General features: G+C 46.0%; 2 protein-coding genes across 6 annotated transcripts in view; one reads left to right on the top strand and one right to left on the bottom strand.

Moving 5' to 3' along the window:
• Window positions 1–8,393, bottom strand: part of LOC126518743 (uncharacterized) — a 192,312-nt gene extending 183,919 nt beyond the window's left edge. Inside the window, exon 1 of one of the 5 annotated variants that reach the window (XM_055064856.1) lies at window positions 7,896–8,393. In XM_055064856.1, coding sequence (XP_054920831.1) covers window positions 7,896–7,925 — 30 coding nt within the window. In that variant the 5' untranslated portion in view covers window positions 7,926–8,393. The remainder of the gene's footprint in view (window positions 1–7,895) is intronic. The other 4 variants (XM_055064858.2, XM_055064857.2, XM_055064859.2 and 1 more) reach the window with 4 other exon arrangements.
• An 8,342-nt stretch (window positions 8,394–16,735) lies between these two features.
• Window positions 16,736–17,950, top strand: LOC126518746 (uncharacterized). The gene has a single exon (XM_050168519.2). It carries the CDS (start codon window positions 16,831–16,833, stop codon window positions 17,917–17,919), a length of 1,089 nt encoding a protein of 362 aa, XP_050024476.2. The 5' UTR covers window positions 16,736–16,830; the 3' UTR covers window positions 17,920–17,950.
• Window positions 17,951–19,528: the final 1,578 nt, after the last annotated feature.

The following is a 19,528-nucleotide window of genomic DNA, read 5'->3' as shown; positions in this document are numbered from 1 at the left end:
GCCAAGCTTCTCAAGGCATTGGCTTGCCCGCGATAAATTCAGAAAGGCGTTTTATGTCACTTGTCGATGCATGCATCCGTGGCATAATGGTTTCAACATCCGGCTTCTATGCTAGAGGTCCTGCGTTTGAATCCTGCTATCGGGCAATTTTAATAATACTTCGTTAATTATTTATTACACAGTACTTTGTTGAAAATGCCGCCATTACAAAGCCATGAAGGCGTTTGAAGCCAGAAGAATGAAGTTCAGGCCAATCCATGCATTGCCCATCATTCCCATGTTGGCTGAACCACCCCCGTTGCAGCTCCCATATACACTAGCAGCACAATTCCTTCCAGTAATTATTGTATGAAATTCTATGCTGTTAGGGTTTGCGCACTTAGAGGTATGGTTGCCAGATTGGGCTATTAATAGCCAAATTGGGCTACATTTTCTGTGGATTGGCATCGAAAATTCTAAGTTGGCTACATGGCTACATTTGGCCTATTTTAGGCTTAAGGACTTCCGAGTCCCAAGGACACGTCAACATTGACAAAATTCGAGAACGCCAGTTTATGAAAACCCAAAGCTCGTTGCTGCTACAAAGACATGTAGGCAATCTCAAAGGCTGGGTTTTTAGGCAATGTCGGCGCTGAGAGGATGGCATTAAGTCATGGCTGCCATATTTATGCACCATTCCAGTGCTAAGCTCTCTCCTTTTTGTTTCGGCATCATCTGCTGCCAATTCACGCATGGTTCAGTAAGAAAAACAGTGGGGCCGAGAGCTGTCAAGTACATGTTCCGTGCCAGCTACAATACAGCAAACTATTATGTCAATTTACATAACAGCTCAAGTAATTGCACGCATGTCGTGGCGAGTCGTTTTTGCCCGTGGTCCTTTACTGTCTATCAAGGGTTCTTCAAAGCCTATTGCTTGGTTTTCCTGCAAATCACCGTGTTATTTATTTACCCAGTAACATTATGAAAAAATCCGCAAGTCACTTTAAACAAGAAACACGATGGTTACAGTCTTTATGTACATGCTCAGCGAAGCACAGTAGTCTCCACTGACAATCAAAACGAAATATTCTGCTCTAGTATCACCAAGTATCAGGAATGCAAAAAACTGTGCCGGAAATCCAATATACCCCCTGCTGTCTGAGCTTGCTTTGTCCCCACTTGTGCTGCCTCTTTTGAATGCACTCGTCGAACAAGTGTTCATCCAGGTTTCGTTGGCACAAAATGATTTCAGAAACTGCATATCGAATGAGACACAGCGAGCTCTCCTTCACATTAGTCTGGCAGAGTGGGGAATGTCGCAAAGATTTCCAGCAAGATGAACAGTTACTGTCGTGTTTCAACTCTGCAGTTTTATATGGTCCAACTGGCAGTGGAAGTTCATTGGAATGGGGCTAGATTGTATATTTAATCCATTTGCATTAATCCCCAGTGTGGGAAGTATCAACTGGGACTCTACACAATGTTTTACATTTTTTTATTTTATTATTTGTTTCAGTCAAGCAGCTACATGTTACGTGAAAGTTGTGACTGTTTCATCATACTGCTTGAACATTGCATATTATTACGATGATAAGCTCTGTAAATATATGAAAACGATGTTCGTCCACAGTGAAGATGGCAAGGCAATTGCTCACCAAAGGTCAGGGAGTGATTGCTTTGCCAACATCAGGATGATAACTCGTCTATTTTCCTACTGCACTCTTCCAACAATTTTTTTCGCTTTAAACTTTGTGCATACGAGTAATTGCGATTATGGCTTATTTTTTATATGCACATACTTTATTATCATTGTAATTCCTCTTCCTTCGTCTTGCTGGTCATTACACTGTACTTTGCTCCCGTATATTTTCCAGCTGTGATGAGAGAAAAAAATCTGCATTCAATATGCATAATAGGTGGTTGCGGTACTGTTACGTCCATACTTTATTATTTTTTCACACATCGCAGTGGTGGTTGGGAAAAGAGTTCTTGCCAGTTTGTAAAGGTGCAGTGTTGTACTGACTTTCCATTCTTATGTATAGTGCTTGAATTTGTTAGACAAAGGGATTTACTTTGTACTTAACTTCATGACAGCAGTGCATTAGCCATATAAATTGGTTTTGTGTGTTCCCTAGGACAATTACATTTTTTTTTATGTCGCACTGAAAGTAAGGTACACAGCCTCTGTCGGAGATTTGGCAGCACACGCATTCGTGCCTGCATTCACAGAAACTTACGTACATGTTTTTATATTGCACGAATCTTACCAAAGAATCCCTGTTTAAACGCTCAAGTTTTGCCTTTAAAGGGCCCCTCACCAAGTCTGGCCATTTTGAGCTGACGCGCATACAATGTGCGCCAACGATCGTGTCTGCAAAGTATTACATCGCTACTCGCCACAGAAAGGTCTAAAATTTCAATCCCAACGCCGTTTTCCCTTCTCCTCATGGCCGCTGCGCTCCAAGCCGGACGGTGACGTACTCGCGTCCCTGCGCCTATGTACTCGAGTCCGCAGTGTGATGTTGCTCGTGGTGACATGTGACTTGAAGAATTATTCAAGGCACCATCTGCTATTTGTATGATCTGTTGTTCGAATTGACAAATGGAAGTTTAAAGAAATAATAAAACACAGAAACGGAATGTCTGCGTGTTTTTTGTTTTACTTCGCACCGAAGGAAGCCAGATGTACTTCCGCTTCGTCTGCTTGTTCACACGGTCGTGCAGTCATGTGCGCAGGTACCAAAACTATGCCATTTTCTACCGTGTTGCAGCGCGTGATCACGCTCTGCGATCCGCTTGTTCTACCTCAGTAGTTGTGTAGCACTGAATTATACCGCTAGTCATGTGTCCTTGTGCACATCGCGCAAAATCGTGCGCTGCGGAAAACCAGACAATCTAACAGCTGGTGCGCAGCGAAAAAAAAAAAACAAACAAAAAACGCGAGGAGGAAAAAAAGAATGAAGGCCGTGGCGTATGCGTCACACGATCCTTGAGGTCCAGTATGGGAGAACGCAGGGAAGAAATTTCGCTCGCAGAGGCTAGACTGTAGAGAGTGTCTCGCTGTGCAGTGGAGGTTCGCCTCCTGAAATCATGGGTTTCTGGCACTGAAATATTTCTATCTCGGCTATTAATGAGCCGACTTGAAACATTATTGCGGCAGAACGCTCCCTAGAGGACACGTAACAGCTTCCAGCGTATAACCAAAATTTGATATGGGGCCTGGTGAGGGGTCCTTTAAGAGCGGAACGTGATAGCATTCGAAGATCCCCAACTGCTTTTCATGCTTCCCGGCAACTGCAGCTTTATAACCGTAATGTTTACCGGGAAACACTGGCAGCAAACGCTATGCATGAAGGGAAGCTTTCTGGTATAAATGCAGCCTCTTGCGTGGGTCGATCTCCTGTTAATGTTTCACACTTTGAATATTTCAGTCTGAGAAGAGCTAACATAAAAGATATGCGCTGTCGGTGCTGTTTTCCATTAAATTTGTCTGTGGGCTGCTGTTTTCAAAATTCCGAGGAATAACTTTGTAAAGAATGAAAGACAAGGCATGAGGAAATTTGGTGGTAGAAGAGTGATTGGGCAAGCATGGTTCGAAAGTTCGTTAGAAATTTCGTTTGAAATTCTTTTTGCCGAAGCGACGTCCGACGTTGGACATGGGACGCCGGATTTTTCACAACACGGGGCAATACCACCTGAATTATTGCCAGCACCATAATCCTAGTGGCAATTAAAACTATAAACTTTAATTCACCTCTTCCATTATGGGCCAGCGGGTCGTTCTTTGTTCCCACTCAAAGGCAAATTGCAGTCACAACTGCCGCTTTTTCACATGAGGAAAATGAGAGAAAATTTCAAATTTTCTCTAGAGTCCAGTGTGCCTCCAAGTGACAGCATCTGCTAACTCAGCGTCGAGCTGCTTTTGAGTAAATTGAAAAAGAATGAGAGAAAGCAGGAGAGAAATAACATTTATTTTATGAATCAAGCTTAGGAAAGGCATTCCTATTTAAGTGCCTTGCACTCGGGCTGCCTAATGGGCACACAATCTTGAAGAGCCGAAGCTGATCCTTGAGCTTGGAGCTGGCAATAATTTGCCTGACTCTTATAGAAAAATGCTTCAGGCACAGCAATCGCGTGAACTAACGTGAGCTCAGAACGTGGCTCAGTAAATACCAACAACGTCATGAGTAAATCGGAAAAGAAATCCTTCGGTTCATTGTAACAATAAGTTGTGTCGAAATCCACGTCTGAGTGGCAGCTCTCACTAGAATTCTTGATGCAGATATTGAGGCCAGTGTTGTGCTGGTTGCATGGAGTGGAAGTAATTTTGAGCAGGAAAATATGCAGTGATGTTTGGACACTGTCTACACCACCTATAAGACCACCATCATCAAACATTTTGGCCATGTTTTCGGCTACTTTTTGCTCACGAAAAATTTGGGTCGGGCTACTTTTGGGCTACATTTTTAGATTATTTGGCTACTTTTTGTTGAGACAATCCGGCAACCCTGCTCAAAGTGCCTCACAACACTACTGAATGGGGTAAATAAACTTTCATAGTTGCTCAGCAACAGTGCCATGAACAAACAAGGCAAGTATTGTTGTTGTAGATGCAGTTGGGAGAATGCCATTGCACTCGAAAGGCTGCCCATCTTCCAGCTTGTGAAACCTCTGCCAGTTTCTTCTCTTACGCAAGAGTAAGCCAATTAAATTAATTAGATTACGGTTTTCACGAGTTAAAACCCCCAAAACTAGGATACCATTATGAGGTATGGCATAGTGGGGGACTTGGGATTAATTTTGACCCCCTGGGGCTCTTTAATGTGCACCCAGGCGTGTTTGTATTTCGGTCCCATCGAAATGCGCCCAAATGAAGAAATGCCCATGTACCGTGCCCATGTGCCAAACAAGAGTAGGCAAGTTGTGAAGTCTCTCAGATGTCAGAATTAAGCAGTGCCTTGAGCAAAAGTGGAGAAGCGTCATCACTGATGGCACCATTTGGTGGCACGGAATGATAACCACCAATACAATGGCATCAAGAGATGTGCAATGGAGGTTTGCAATAATTTTCTGGTCATGCCAACACACAAAGTCAGTGAAACGAAATGCAGAACATGGTGGGCATTATTGTATGTGGCACAGCTTTTCGCGTCGAAAGAGCGCTAGTACAGCATGACAACACATGAGGACAGTTAAGCAGCGCTGCATGTGTGTGACCCCTGACTCTGTTTTTGCGCTGCGCTAATCCTGTTTTCTAACCAGCCCAAGTTGCAAGTCTTCAGAAGCTCTCTGAGTAGGAACAAAAAGCAGTCAGCAGCTTCTGGTTGCTGCTAACTCTATTCATAACAAATCCAGTAAAAAGCTTTTTGTTGGAAAGATTTGTGAACAAATGCTGTTTAATAGCAGGCACATTGCACATGAAAACCCCGCATGTGTGGACCACAACAAATGGATTGGAAGGCTGCTGATTTAATGCTCTAAAACAAAGCAAGACATGCTGTCTTGTCCGCACCAAAAAATCAAAGTGCATTTTGTGTATGGTCTTCCATATTATGATGAAGGTTTGCAATAACACCCTTCAATGTGCACAACACCCTTCTATGTGCACAGATTGCAACAGCTTATGCACTTTTGCAATACCTCTGTACATGCATATCAGTGACTGATTGATTGATTTTCAGAATTAAAATCCCCATAGGGGCTATGAGAGATGCCACAGTGAATTAGGTTTGACCACCTGGCATCCTATAATTTGCACCTTGGTACACAAGTTCTGACATACCTCTAGGAAAAAACAAAACAAGAAAACATTAGACCAAGTTTAATGCCTTTCAGTACTGACAGACAAGAGTACAACACACGCTTGTTTGTCAGTGCTGGAAACTGCTTGACATGATTAATCAACTTGCGCACATTTATACCTTAATTTCCCACCAATGGGCTCTGGAATACAGTGCAGAAATATCAGCAAGCATATTTAGAAAAAAATTTTTGTTTCAATACAGCTGCTTAATTAGTCTTAAATAGGAAGCAAAATTACTGAATGCATCGCTATGATCACAAAAGTTACATGAAAATGCACACACTAGACTCCACTACTTTCTCATAGCACTGAAAACGAATGAGTTGTAGAAAGCTGTAATTACTTCAAATTTTATGATCATACATTTTATTAGAAAGGAGATCCCCTTAGTGCGACTTTGTTGTGAAAGGATCTCACACTTGCAACACGGCACATTCAGGTGAAACAACAGTTAAATAAACAAACCATGAAGATTTCCTCCAACTAGGATTTTCATTTCCTGCTAAATCAAGCAGAATTAGCTCTTTCGTTACCACACCTATAGAAATCAATCAATTCGATGGAAAACTTTAACATTTCTGTTGGAATTGTCTACCAAGAACACTACTGCATTGTCAGAAATGATGACTGAACTTTAAACTATTTGTCAGATTTGACAATTTTCGGCAGATTGGGGAGAGTCTGGAAGTATAAAACTCCGTCTGGAGGTATTGTTGAAACTAGCCTCCAGTGTTCCTAGCGCTTCCCCAATAAAAAAACACAAAATTTGCACTTTTAAATGACAGCAGCAGCAAAGACACAGAAGCTTCTCTCAGGTTGACAATTTTCCAATCGGACATACAGGACGTTTTAATGATGTCTGCTCGTGGCTGCATGTTATCTTGATAAATGTGTTAGACTAACGTCAAGTGCAACCTTAATTTTTGCACCGTGGGTTGGTTTTATCCATAAGCATTTCAACAGCAGACGTACAAATTATTACGAGGAATCCTTCCCATCGTGTTGGGGCTTTCATTCACACAAGAGGATGGAGTCAATTTCAGACAGACCTTAGTCTAATCTCTTCCACTTGGAACACCGCCGGTGCAAGTGCCCTTATTCATTACTGTACAATGTTGCGCAACATTCCACATTACTGCACACCACTTTACAGGGTCTGAACAAAGCACGTGGTGCCAGTTGAACTCACACTTGACCACCTTGCTTGGACAGAAAAGCTCATCGAACACAATAATCAAGTATGAGGAGGCTACTGCATGCTCCCTGACCTGACAACTGTTGCTTTGTGAAGCTAAGGAAGGGAGAAAAACAAAAACAAACCAGGTGACTGCTGCATTGAGTAAAAAACAAATGCTCCCTGAACTTACCCGTTTTCACATTTGCAAAGCTACTGCTTTCCGGCATAGCATGGGCATAAAGATGGCTAGTATTGACACAAAAAAAATATTCATAATAATTTCTTGCGTGATTTGTCTTACAGGAATTGGGAACCAGGCGCACATGTTGTATACTTCCATTTTTTTTTTTTTACTCTCAGTACTTACAATAGAAAGTTATTACTTTCATTCGTGTTCATTGAAGTTTCACATAATAATTCTGAAAAACTGTATCAACAATTATTACCAGCTTTACATTCATACAAAATACAAGTGATTATGGCTATAATTTTATGCATCGCATTATACGTTGCGACTACTATGTCTCGAAATAAAATGTTAAATCATAGAAGCACCAAAAAAAGCACATTTATAGCTGTAACGAAAGAGTTAAGTATTCCAAAAATCCGTGGGCCACAAGCTTCTGAGGTGTGCGACTGGTGCGAGACGTTCGTCTAATGGCTTTCTGTAGGGGACTGTCATTCGAATAAGCCAGCAGCGACTCAAACCAGCCACACATTAGTGTAACGTTCCAAGGCATACAACACTGTCGAGGCCTGCGCTCTCAACGATTACAGCGATGCGAGTGCAGCACTAGCAGGCCGCAACTACGGTCCCTGGCTGAACGTGGTAGATTCTTTAGCGGATTTCCGAGTTACTCCGTACAAAACATGCACTGTCACATGGGGGCCACAAAGCATCTCCCGATGCTCATATCCGATCTGCTAAGGCATTACCTTAACCGGCGGCTCAGCAAATCGAGCCATGAGGGTAGAGCTTGCGGTCACGGCGACTACGCAGTCCGCAAGGAAGAAAGATCACCGGCACACAACATACATCTTTGCGCCTGTGAGAAATACAACACCGACGCGCTTCCCTTGCCTTCCCGCGTCTGCTTTCCAAGATTGCTAATACGGCCAACAACCGCAGTTTCGCATACGGTCCATACTAAGAAATTTTTAACAGCTTAAGTTAATTAAGGCACTATATCAGGCAATCAAGAGATTGGTTAGTATTTGTGGGCTCATTTAACTAGAGTGCCCTAGGCCACGGCGGAAGATTTTCGGCGCACACAGAGGTCGAAAGAGGAGGCCAGGAGCGGACAGGGAAAGAAAAATAAAAACAAACGCTAACTCCAACTACCATGGAGGAAGGAAAACATTTTTCTTTCCTTCCTCCATGCCAACTACCAACTGGCTCGGGTACTGACGCTTAATTCAGTAACAAACAGATGTGACGACAATTTTACACCGAAATATCGCGGATTTCGTCAGCGTCGTTAGGAGACATGCAAGGTTCGGCATATTTCGCTGCACTGTTCTTGCTCAAAATTTGCTGAAAGATCGGGTCTTGGAGTCTACGTCGTTTAGTATAACACTTACCACAGTTAATTGCCTACTTTTTTTAAGGAATATAATGCGAATTTGCCTTCACTTATGGGGATTCAAGCTGCTGCCGCGACTACGCTAGCGTAAACTTGTGCAGCTACAGAAAGCAGTCGGTCAGGGGGTTTGCCGCATAGAGTTACTGGGCTTCTTCGATTTTCCACTTCTGACTGCGTGCGTCTATTTGTCGTAGAAAAATCCCTCACGTGACCTGATCCTAGGTGCTTAGGGACAGCATCGTTTAGGGATTTTTGAGAAGGCGCGATGCTGGCGCCGAACGACGCCGTGGCGTGTTCGTCCTCGGCGTGATCGTTCTCTGGACCGCGCGTAGGGGGCTCTTGCATTGCCCAGGGGGCGCTGCGAATGGATGGATGGATGTTATGAGCATCCCCTTTGGAACGGGGCGGTGGGTTGCGCCACCAAGCCCTTCACTCTAAGAACAGTTTACACCCTTTGGCTTGCCCCTTCTGCCACACAAAAATAATCGTCATCTGCCTTGATGCGTTTCCTTTCTTTATCGCTGCGAGCCCGGAACTTTCCAGTAACGAACGGCACGCGCGTTATCAGCATAGAACAGTTTACACCCTTTGGAGTGCCGCTTCTGATAACGCGCGTGCCGTTCGTCACTGGATCCGGGCTTGCAGCGATAAAGAAAGGAAACGCATCAAGGCAGATGACGATTATTTTTGTGTGGCAGAAGGGGCAAGCCAAAGGGTGTAAACTGTTCTTAGAGTGTTGCTACTATGCTGCCTAATATCCTACCTAGGTTAACCAATGAAAAAAGAAAAAACACTATGTACTACCGCGTCCAAACTTTCTGATCCCCTATTGCGAATTGTGCTTTTGTACGTCTCCGTCTTTTGTCGTTTCCCTACTTTTCTTCCACCAATCCTCCAATCGCCTCTTACTGATGTCTATTGCGGACCTGTTTGCTTTACCACTGCTCCCGCTGAACCCAAGGGCTTCAAGGAGGCCAGTGGTGCCTAAATCGACCGCTGGATAGACGTCTTCACATTCTAATAAAATATGCTCCGTCGTTTCCCTAGCTTTACCGCAGCAAGCACATGCTTCTTCTTCCTTCTTATATCTCGCTTTATAGGTGCGTGTTCTAAGGCATCCCGATCTCGCTTCGAAAAGTAATGAGCTTCCCTTTGAGTTATCATAAATGGTTTCTTTCCTGATTTCGTTTTTTCCCCTTAAGTAGTTACTCATGGCAGGTTTCTTTTCCATTGCCGCCACCCATGAGATTAATTCAGCCTCTCTGACTTTCCGCTTGACCTTCTTTGTTGCTGTGTTGCCCACCCCACAGGCCGCATACTTGCTGGTAAGCTTCCTAGTTCTTTTCCTCCACTGTGAATCAATGTTTTGCCTGTACAGATACCTGAACACTCTCCCAGCCCATTAACTTTCCTCCATATTCCTCAGCCGTTCTTCATACTCAATTTTACTGCGAGCTTCCCTCACTTCAAAACTAGTCCAGCCCATATCCCCTTGCACAGCTTCATTTGTAGTCTTCCCGTGAGCGCCCAATGCGAGGCGACCCACTGACCTGTGGTTCCCGTCAAGTCCTGATTGTTCTGATTTAAAGCAAACAACCGCATTTCCAAAAGTAAGTCGTGGAACCGTTACCCCTTTCCACATACCTCGGAGGACCTCGTACCTATTGTATCCCCATAGCGCTCTGTGCTTCATTATGGCTGCATTTCTCTTCCCCTTGACTGTTATGGTTTTTTCCTGTGTTTCCATGTATCCGTTGCCTTCGTTTATCCATATACCAAGGTATTTATATTCTGTTACCCGAGGTATTTCTTGGCCCTGTATCTCCACTGTCTGTTCACTGTTTTCATTGAATACAATAACACCTGATTTTCTAACACTAAAATTCAAACCTAAATTGTTGCCTTCCTGTCCACAGATATTAGCCAGACGTTGCAAATCACTTTGCTTGTTTGCGAGCAACACAATGTCGTCCGCATAAAATAAACGTGGGAGTTGCTGCTCTATTACTGTACCTGCCTGTTTGTATGAGAGATTAAACCCGATATTACTTCCTTCTAGCGCCCTCTCCATCCTCACCATGTACATCATAAACAGCAGCGGGGATAAAGGGCACCCCTGCCTCAGTCCCTTGTTGATATGAACTTTCTCCGCGCTCCTCATCCCTTCCCATTCAACGCAAACAGTATTTTCTAGGTAAATCTCTCTCAAAAGCTGTATACAATCGTTACCTAAGCCTTCCCCTTCCTGAATATCCCACAAAATGCTGCGGTCTACGTTGTCGTATGCTCCTGTAATGTCCAAAAAGGCCACATACAACGGTCTGCTTTCTGCTTTTGATATTTCAATACACTGAGTAAGAACAAACAAGTTATCATCCAAACGCCTACCTATTCTAAAGCCATTCTGAAGCTCTCCCAAAATGCCATTATTTTCTGCCCATGCTTGAAGCTTTAATTTGATTGCCTGCATTGCTAGCCTGTATATTACCGATGTAATGGTCAACGGTCTATAGGAGCGAATTCTGTCTTTCTCCCCCTACCTTTATAAATTAAATTCATCCTACTTTGTCGCCAACTGTCTGGTATTCGTCTATCTTTTAAAGTTTTTTCAACTGCTTTCACGAGAGCTTCCTTACTTTTTGGTCCCAGTTCATTTATCAGCCTAACGGGAACTTCGTCTAGCCCTGTGGCTGTGCGCTTAGGAATTTTCTCTTCCGCTTTCTTCCAGTTTAAATTTAAAGGTGCTAAAAGCGCCCTCTGTCCTAAAATGGGTCGTACCAAGCTCGGTTGTCTGCTTCGGAAAGCACGTTTACAATATGGACCCGCCACTTTCGGTTGTGTTGTATCACGGCCTGCAACGAATAGCGGGCGCCGAAGATTTTTTCAGGAGTGGCGCGCTGCGTAAAGGCAAGAAATTATGCAGTGCCGAATACGTGTATGCTGTTCAAGAATTAAGCGGCGAAGTTTTAGCGCGGTGTCAATCGCAAGTGAAGCGAGTCGCGTACGAAGTGGAACTTCAGGTAAGGTTTGCACGCTGCTAGATTCAGGCGCACAAACGCGAGGCAGACATCATGTGTACGGAACTGCTCGAGCACACGACGGTACGCGCCGCGACGGCAGCGGTCTTTCAGCATGCCGCGATGTACGAACTGCTCGAGCGCACGATCGTACGCGCCGCGACGGCAGCGGTCTTTCGACATGCCGCGAAACGGCGGGTCTCCTGCAATCTTTGTTGACTGCATGCCGCTAAACAAGTAGTTAGGCCTGCGTTGTAGTAGCGGTCATCTGTCCCTTTTAGTAACTGGTAATAACTGATGCAATGCATATGAGCTCGCACGTACGTGCGAATAGCGCAGCGCTAGCTCGTGCGCTGCTCGCTTGATGTAGCTTTTAATGACAACGCTCGAAAATCGATCTGCTGTAATCAATACTATCTTGCTGCGCTGCTCAACATGCTGGCTTGAGGTCAAGTATGAGCACATTTAACTCTCTAACCTGTGCTGCTCGTAGTGGGGTAGTGAATTATCACCGAATCAACCCGGCCATTTGTGGTCATTTGCACACACCTGGGCACTTCACCACTTCGCACCGGTCGAATTGTTAATTGCCGCTGTGGCCGGGTTTCGAATCGTGAATCACCAGCCATGCCTGCTGCTATTCGGTCTGCCGTCGGGACTGTAGGTGCAAAAGACCGAATTTTAGAACGCAGATCTATAATCAAGCAAGCTTCAAGACAGGTGAAGCAGTCAGCATGGCGCAAAGTTTCGCTTACCCAGCGCGACGAACTGCAGTTATACAGCGCGCCCGACGCTCCGCTTCGTGAGGCCTTGAAGGGAAACGATAGGATCGGATGTTGGGATTTGGCAGGTCTTCTTGTTCATGGGAGCCCACGACGCAGCAGTATCGACGGTGACGCTTTTTCGATGCTGAGCTAGGTCCCTCCGGATCGGCGTCGCCGATTCCTTCTGCTTCCAGCATTAACGCACTCCGTCAGTCCGCCTGCCGTACTTTCGTCGCGCAGGCCCAACAATGGAGGTCGGCGCGCGCTGGAAAGAAAAAAATATACAAAAGCGCGGCGCCTGCTCCGCGCTGGAAAGAAAAAATATACAAAAGCGCGGCGCCTGCTTCCACGTGACACAGATTGGCCAATGGGGGAGCGGAGGAGGCTGGGGCGACAGAAGGTGTGGAGGAGGACGCGCCAGGGTGAGCGGGGTGGCGGAAAGATCTAAGAATGGCGCTACTTTTGAAAAATTGAGGGGTTTTCATGTCGCTACCTTGAAAGTTATAGAGGGACCATAGGTATTTATAGGAGGTTACGACCTCTAGGGGAATATCATTAAGGTAATAGTTCGGCGGAGGAATATTGTTGCGACTTACACGCATACATTTACATTTATCTACGTTAAGTTGCATTAACTATACGTCACACCAGTTAGAGATAGCGCTTATATCGTCTTTTAAGAATTTGTTATCAGATTTGTCCGAGATTTCACGGAGGATAACACAGTCATCTGCGAAAATCAAATATTAGAAAAAACGTCATTGGGTAAATCGTTAATGTAAATTAAGAAAAGAAGAGGGCCTATAATTGGACGTTGGGGCACACCAGAGTCTACGGGATTAAATGGGGGCATATGATTGTTTGACACAACATACTGTGACCGATTAAGGAGAAACTGCTCAAGCCATGCAAGCAGGTTAGGATCAAGATTAAGTTTACTAAGTTTAAATAGAAGCAATTTATGACACACTTTGTCGAAGTCCTTGGCGAAATCAAAGAAAATACAGTCTGCGAATGAACCTTTGCCGAGAATAAGATGAAGGCTGTGAGTAAAAGAAAAGTTGAGTTTCACAAGAGAAGTTTTTTTTCGGAAACCATGTTGTGCTTTTGTGAAAAATAAATTATTGTCTAAGTGCTTTGCTAAATGTGAGTACAGAATACGCTCAAGAACCTTGCAAGGAATGCTCGTGAGGGAAATGGGGCAGTAGTTGAGGGGCGAATGTTTGCTACCGGACTTGTGAAGTGGGACCACCTTCCCGACCTTCTAATCTGCAGGTAGCTGATGGGTATCTAAGGATTGCTGAAAATTTTTTTGAAAGCAGAACAAATGAATAAACAATACTATTTTTCAAAAATTTCGCGTTAACCAAATCAGTACCGGGACTTGATGAAAACTTTAGATCTTTAATTACATTTTTCGACCCCAAGAGATTCAATGATAAAGTGCATAGGTGGGTAATTGCAACACTCGAATTGGAAGCACGGGGTCATTGCATACGACAAAGTTGTTACAGAACACAGAATTAAGGAAATGGGGACATACATCTTTGGGTAACGGTGAACCACTGGAATCAATCAGCGTGGCCGAATTATCTTTGGAAGGGTTAATAACACGCCAAAACTTTTTTCGTCAGTGTAACACTAAGCACAATACAATCATGATCTATGTATGCTCTTACGCAGACCCCATCGCCCAAGTTGTCTACCTGCTTGGGCCACTAGGTACGGGCTCGTGGTCGTGATGCCGTCGTGTTCTTTGCATTGTTGTCATTCCAGCTTCGTCATACGACACTCACCATGCTGTCGTCGTCACGCGTTCGTTGTCGCACTGACATATTGACGTTGTCGTGGTCGTTTAGTAGTCGTCACTCCAACTTCGTGATCTGACTCTTGCCATGCTGTCGTCGTCACGCCTTCTACTCCGACCCAGTGGTGCAAGTTGTCTAGTAGCGTGGGCCATTAGGTATGTATTCGAGGTTGTGATGCCGTTGTGGGTTTTGCGTTGTCTTCATTCCAGCTTTGTCATCCGACTCTCGTCACGCCATCGTCATTACGCCATCGTCATCACACAGTCGTCGTTGTGCCATCGGCGTCATGCGGTCGTTCTGTAATTGTCACCGCTTGAGTAACGCCATCCCATTGTCGTCATGCCGTCGTCGTCATACCGCCTTGGTCGTTCCATCGACGCCAATATTTATTCGTCATTGTATTTTAATCATACCGTTGTTATTCAGTCGTGATTATGCCAGCCTGGTCATGTCGTCCCAGTCGCTGTCATGCCTCCATTGTCAGACTCCAACTTTGTCATCCTACACTCGTCATGGCGTCGTCGTCACGCCATCATCGCCATACATTCATCGTCATGCCGTCACTGCATCGTCGTGATGCATTCGCTGTCTGTCTGTCGTCATCGGAATGCTGTCGCGTTGATCATTGTAACTTCTACATCCGATTTTCGTCATGCCGTTGTGTTGTCGTCATGTCATCGTTGTCACGCTCGTCATGCCATCGTCGTTTTACCGTCGTTATCGTTTCACTATTGTCATCCCATGTCGTCGTGACACCTTCGTCGATCGATAGACGTCATTCCTTGCTCATCATTTTATCGTAACCATGCTGTCGCCATTCAATCGTGATTATAGATGTCACCGTTGTCGTGCTATCGCCGTCATTTTGTAGTGGTCACACAGAAACTATCCTGCATCCGTTGTCATACCGTCGCTGACACGCCGTCATCGTCATTCCCGCTTCTTCACGCGGTTATCGTCAAACCGACGTCGTCACACAGTCGCCGTCATTTCATTGTCCTCGTGTCGTCGTCACATTGTCGTCGCTATGCCGTCGTCATAGTTTGTCGTCGTGCCGTCGTCGTTATACGCCTCTGTCGTTGCATTGATATCATTCCTCTTCGTCATTTCATCGTCACTGCGTCGGAGTGATACAGTCGTTGTCCTGCTTCCATGCTCACGGGCGACCTGGCCAAGCGAGTGTCACAGCAAAGAGGGACGATATCCGAGTATGTGGCATATGGATCAAGTAACGAGAGTCTCAGAATTACCACTGCACGTGTGAAATAAACGTTACTTCAGGAATGTGGTCTGTCGCTGCATTGATCGATTGCTATTCGTGTTACCATCGACAGCCATCTTGAGATGACTTCTATACCGCAATTTTTGCTCAGAACTTTCATGGCAAACTTGGGCTGTGCAGAGAGCCTACAATGCGGCGGTTATGGTCGGCCTACCACTCCACACGTGGGAGCGGCCCGCAGCTCTGCCCAAGGGCAAAGCTTCTCAGGACCTTGTAAATGAAGTTCTTTGTCTGTCTGTCTGTTTGACACTCCTACTTATGACGCCTTAAAAAACCGTGATTGTGACAGAGCTTCCCTCTGTGAAGAGAAGGCAGGTGGGCCTACCTGACTTGACGCGTACCTTTGCGGCTTTGTTTTAGCTTCCCGTAAATTACTTTCAGCGTTTTCATCAGTCGTAATTTTAACCGATTCTTTATCTGTCTGTTCCCTTTTACCCGCGTCTAGTTTTGTAAAATGCCTTAGAAGCGTTCAGTTGTTTCGTAGCAGAAAATATACGCCTCGCTCGTTTAGTGCGAGTGCCAGGCCTCAAAGGTTCAGTCCTAAATGAATGTACTGATGCGTTCGCAGTAGCATCCCATGATTGCCCTGTAATCAGTATTTTACGAAGGTCCGCGTTCATCCCTGCGGCGTGTTAAAAAATAAAAAATTTGCTACTGCAAATAATTTTGCCAAATCTCTATTGTTCGCCTTTGAATTTCCGCATCTACATTTTTTGTCGGAACAATAGATGGTGCTACACTAGAAAGTAAAAGCATCGCTTACGATACCATGTTGCCGAGTCCCACACTCAAACATTACGTTCACAGGTTGGACTGGCCATACGCATGACGCCTTTATATCATTTCTACAATGACAGTGAATCTCTTGAATACTTTTTTTTCAGCCTGCTACCGCTTTACCAGTCAAAGGAAAATGTTTTGGAAGAACAATTCCGAAAGCTTGACGACAACTTGACTCTTGCTGTGGTATACTGTCTTTTGGCGCTACTGAATTGTGAGCTGGAACGTTCGTGATGCCCTATGCGATCTGTGCAAGAGAAAAAGATTAGCATGCTGAAAATTTTCTTTTTTCATTTTTTTACACTCGCATATTTAGTTACTGTAATATTTAGTTACCCCGGGTTTCATATACGCCAGTTAACTTTTAATTTCACAAAGTTCAATTACTTATTTCGATTCAGTATTATATTTTCCCCAGCATTTTTATTTTCTTGATCGTAGCGCCCTATTCATGGCGGATCAGCCAGCTGTGCTGTTTCGCTGATTGGCGTCTCTACTCGATCGCTTTTCTTCTTCCTTATGAGCGAGTCTTGTTCGTGCACGTTATTCAGTACCACGTGCCATAGCGCGTTATTGCTGCGTTCCTGACTGCTCGCGCTTCTTCTAGAGCCGTCGTACGGGTAGAGACTACTCTGCGATGGCCAAACGCTGCCGCCATCGCCGACTGGGAACACAGCGCAGTCAGCCACCTGGACGCCCCGATGTACAAGCGCGCCCAGACGGCGTCGTAGATCGCCCAGCCATGGAGCCGCGCAACCAACCACCGAACACGGGCCTGCTCCAGCCTGCGGGCGCCGCGAACGGCATCGACGATCCGGGCGACATCCCCTGCTGGGCCACCGTTCACCTGCAGCAGGGCTCAGTGGTGAGCGACGCGCTCCAAGATCTTGGCCACTGGGAGGTACAGCGCAACTTGGAAGAACGCAGCCAGGGTGGGAGGCGTGGCGAGCCGGCGCCCATCGACCAAGACGCGCACTACGGGCTCCAGGACGGCCTCCTTGGAGTGATGGTAACGAGCTACGGCACGATGACCGTGTTGCTGAGGCACTCCGTCTGCGTCGACATCTCGGCAGACCGTGCCATCAGACTTGTCAACATGAACGGCAACTATACAGCCGCCATGAACTGGTCGGGCGCCCGCCGCTGCGTCTGCCATCCCTGCGGTCGAGTGCTCCAGCGTGGCAGCAACGTCGACTTGGCCATCGGAAGCAGGTTGGGCAAGATCTCGTATCGCGGTGTCACTTTCTCTGCTTTCAACCATGGACTCGTGTATCTGGTGGACGCAGCGGGCACCAAGTCGACTACGGAGAGGTTTCACAACCTTTGTTACGACGTGGCCTTGCATGTTTTCTATCCTGAGTCGGAGCCAGACATGGAGACTATGGAGCAGTGCTTCGAGATGGCCAGCAAGGCGGTCGAGATAGCGGCGCCAAACGGCGACCGCATCTGGTTCGTCGACGACGTGAGGATAAGGCAGACGCCGTGGGGTGACGTCCAGGTGACTCGCGAGGCGGACAGTGGGATGATCTGGACGTCGCCCTCTGCGGGAACTGTGTCGGTGACCGGGCCCTGCTTCAAGACCATCGTTAGTCCCGATCCGACAAAGTTCTTAAGCGTCCGGATGGGCCACAAGAAACTGGTTGCGAGTGCGCAAGGGCTCACCGTCAGAAATGGCAGTCAACGGGCAGGGCTCGACTACCTGGGCCGCCTGTTTCTTCCCCGCTAGTGTTATGTCAAGAGAGTCGAACGACGACTGCTTCTCCAATCATTGGCCTCCTGTTTTATTAATGGGAGAGGTGACGACCGTGTTGCCACCCATACAGACCATACTTATACCGTCATACTTTTTCGCTTATCCTGCGGAGGGGGTTGGACACCTTGAATGCTTACTTAATCCATCTTCCTTACAGACCCCTGGCAGCCGCTATATATGTCTCCTGGTTGTTGAGATCAAGTCTAACGGCTGCTTTACACCGGTGCAGACAACTCCCGGAGCTATAGGGCAGCAAATCTGTTTGCGCACTGTTTTTCACATGGTGGCTTAATTGCGTCATCACTTATGCTAACACAAGTTGCACGAGATCCACGCAGTGGAAGCTCTTATTAGCGTAAAGCGGATTTTTTACATAAAGTAATTACGGGCTGGTGTTCGACACTATGGCCAAATGGGGCCCGCGACAGGGATACTGATTTTACCTTCGTGCAATACCGCGAGTGACCCCACGGCCAGGGAGCCTGACACCGACATTGAGGCATAGCAGCGCGTCATTTAAATTAGTAATAATGAATAAAAGAATTCGCAGTTCCACTGAAAGGCGAATCATTGATTGCAATTGCAAAATATTAGACTGCTATACGAGGTAAGGGTATTATTTTGATTGACCGTATCAACTACTGTTAGAATTCGCTTACTAACTAACTTAAGAAGCACGGTGTCATTCGGGGCATGCGTGAACACATCTAAGTCGATGACTGCAGAAACTCGCTGGCAGAACGCTGGCGTGATAAAGAGCAGCAGCAGCGACGACCGAATTCCCTTTGGTGCTACCTCTCGCTTCAACGCGAACTAGGAGCACGGCTATACAGCGGTACAACACCCCCCCCCCCCCTCCAGGTAGATGGGAATCCGCCTTTATCATGCTCCTTTGCTGCCCTCTACCGCACACAGCTGGAAACTTTTTGGAAGGGTGCCAGGGCTTTCTCCGGCTGATTTGTGTACCTGTGCCATGTTGAGTCCTCGTTGGTAGTGCGTTTCGTGGGTCTCAATTAATTATTAATGGCTTCTCTGGGGCAGCATGTTGTTCCTGGAAGCCATGTAGCACTCACCGACTACTAGGTGAGCAGGCCTGAATGCGCTGTTGTGCTAACACTGCGGCTGATAAAGACACGCTGAGTTCCCTCTGCCGACGTGGCTACTTTGGAGTTTGTTGTCGTTGATGTCTGCTCTTGGCATCTCGCTTTTTGTATTCCTTCTACACATTCGTTAGACATTTTCCATATTCGTCCCATATCCGATAGCCGATATGAAATAATGCCAAAACGTAGCAAAACATACGTATCTGCTCATATATGAGCCACGTTTTTCCACCCTGAGGCGAGTCAATATTGTCACGTGGTCGTGACGTCAAAGAACACAGTAGCAATACTGTGGAACACAAAACTAACTTTTATTGGGCGAACCTCTGCCCACAAAAGAGGCTACACTTACAGCACAACGATAGCGGCGAACACGGTCGGCGATCGTCGAAATCTGCTCAGCGGGTCAAGTGCGTCGGTTTTTATACAGCAGCCATCGAATGTTCCAGACTAATCGCTGGGACCCGCATGCCTTCCAC

The sequence above is a fragment of the Dermacentor andersoni genome, chromosome 1, assembly GCF_023375885.2.
Source record: "Dermacentor andersoni chromosome 1, qqDerAnde1_hic_scaffold, whole genome shotgun sequence".
NCBI classification, from domain to species: Eukaryota; Metazoa; Arthropoda; class Arachnida; order Ixodida; family Ixodidae; genus Dermacentor; species Dermacentor andersoni.
The sequence above is the reverse complement of the archived record's forward strand: the minus strand, read 5'-3'. Positions and strand labels throughout refer to the sequence as shown.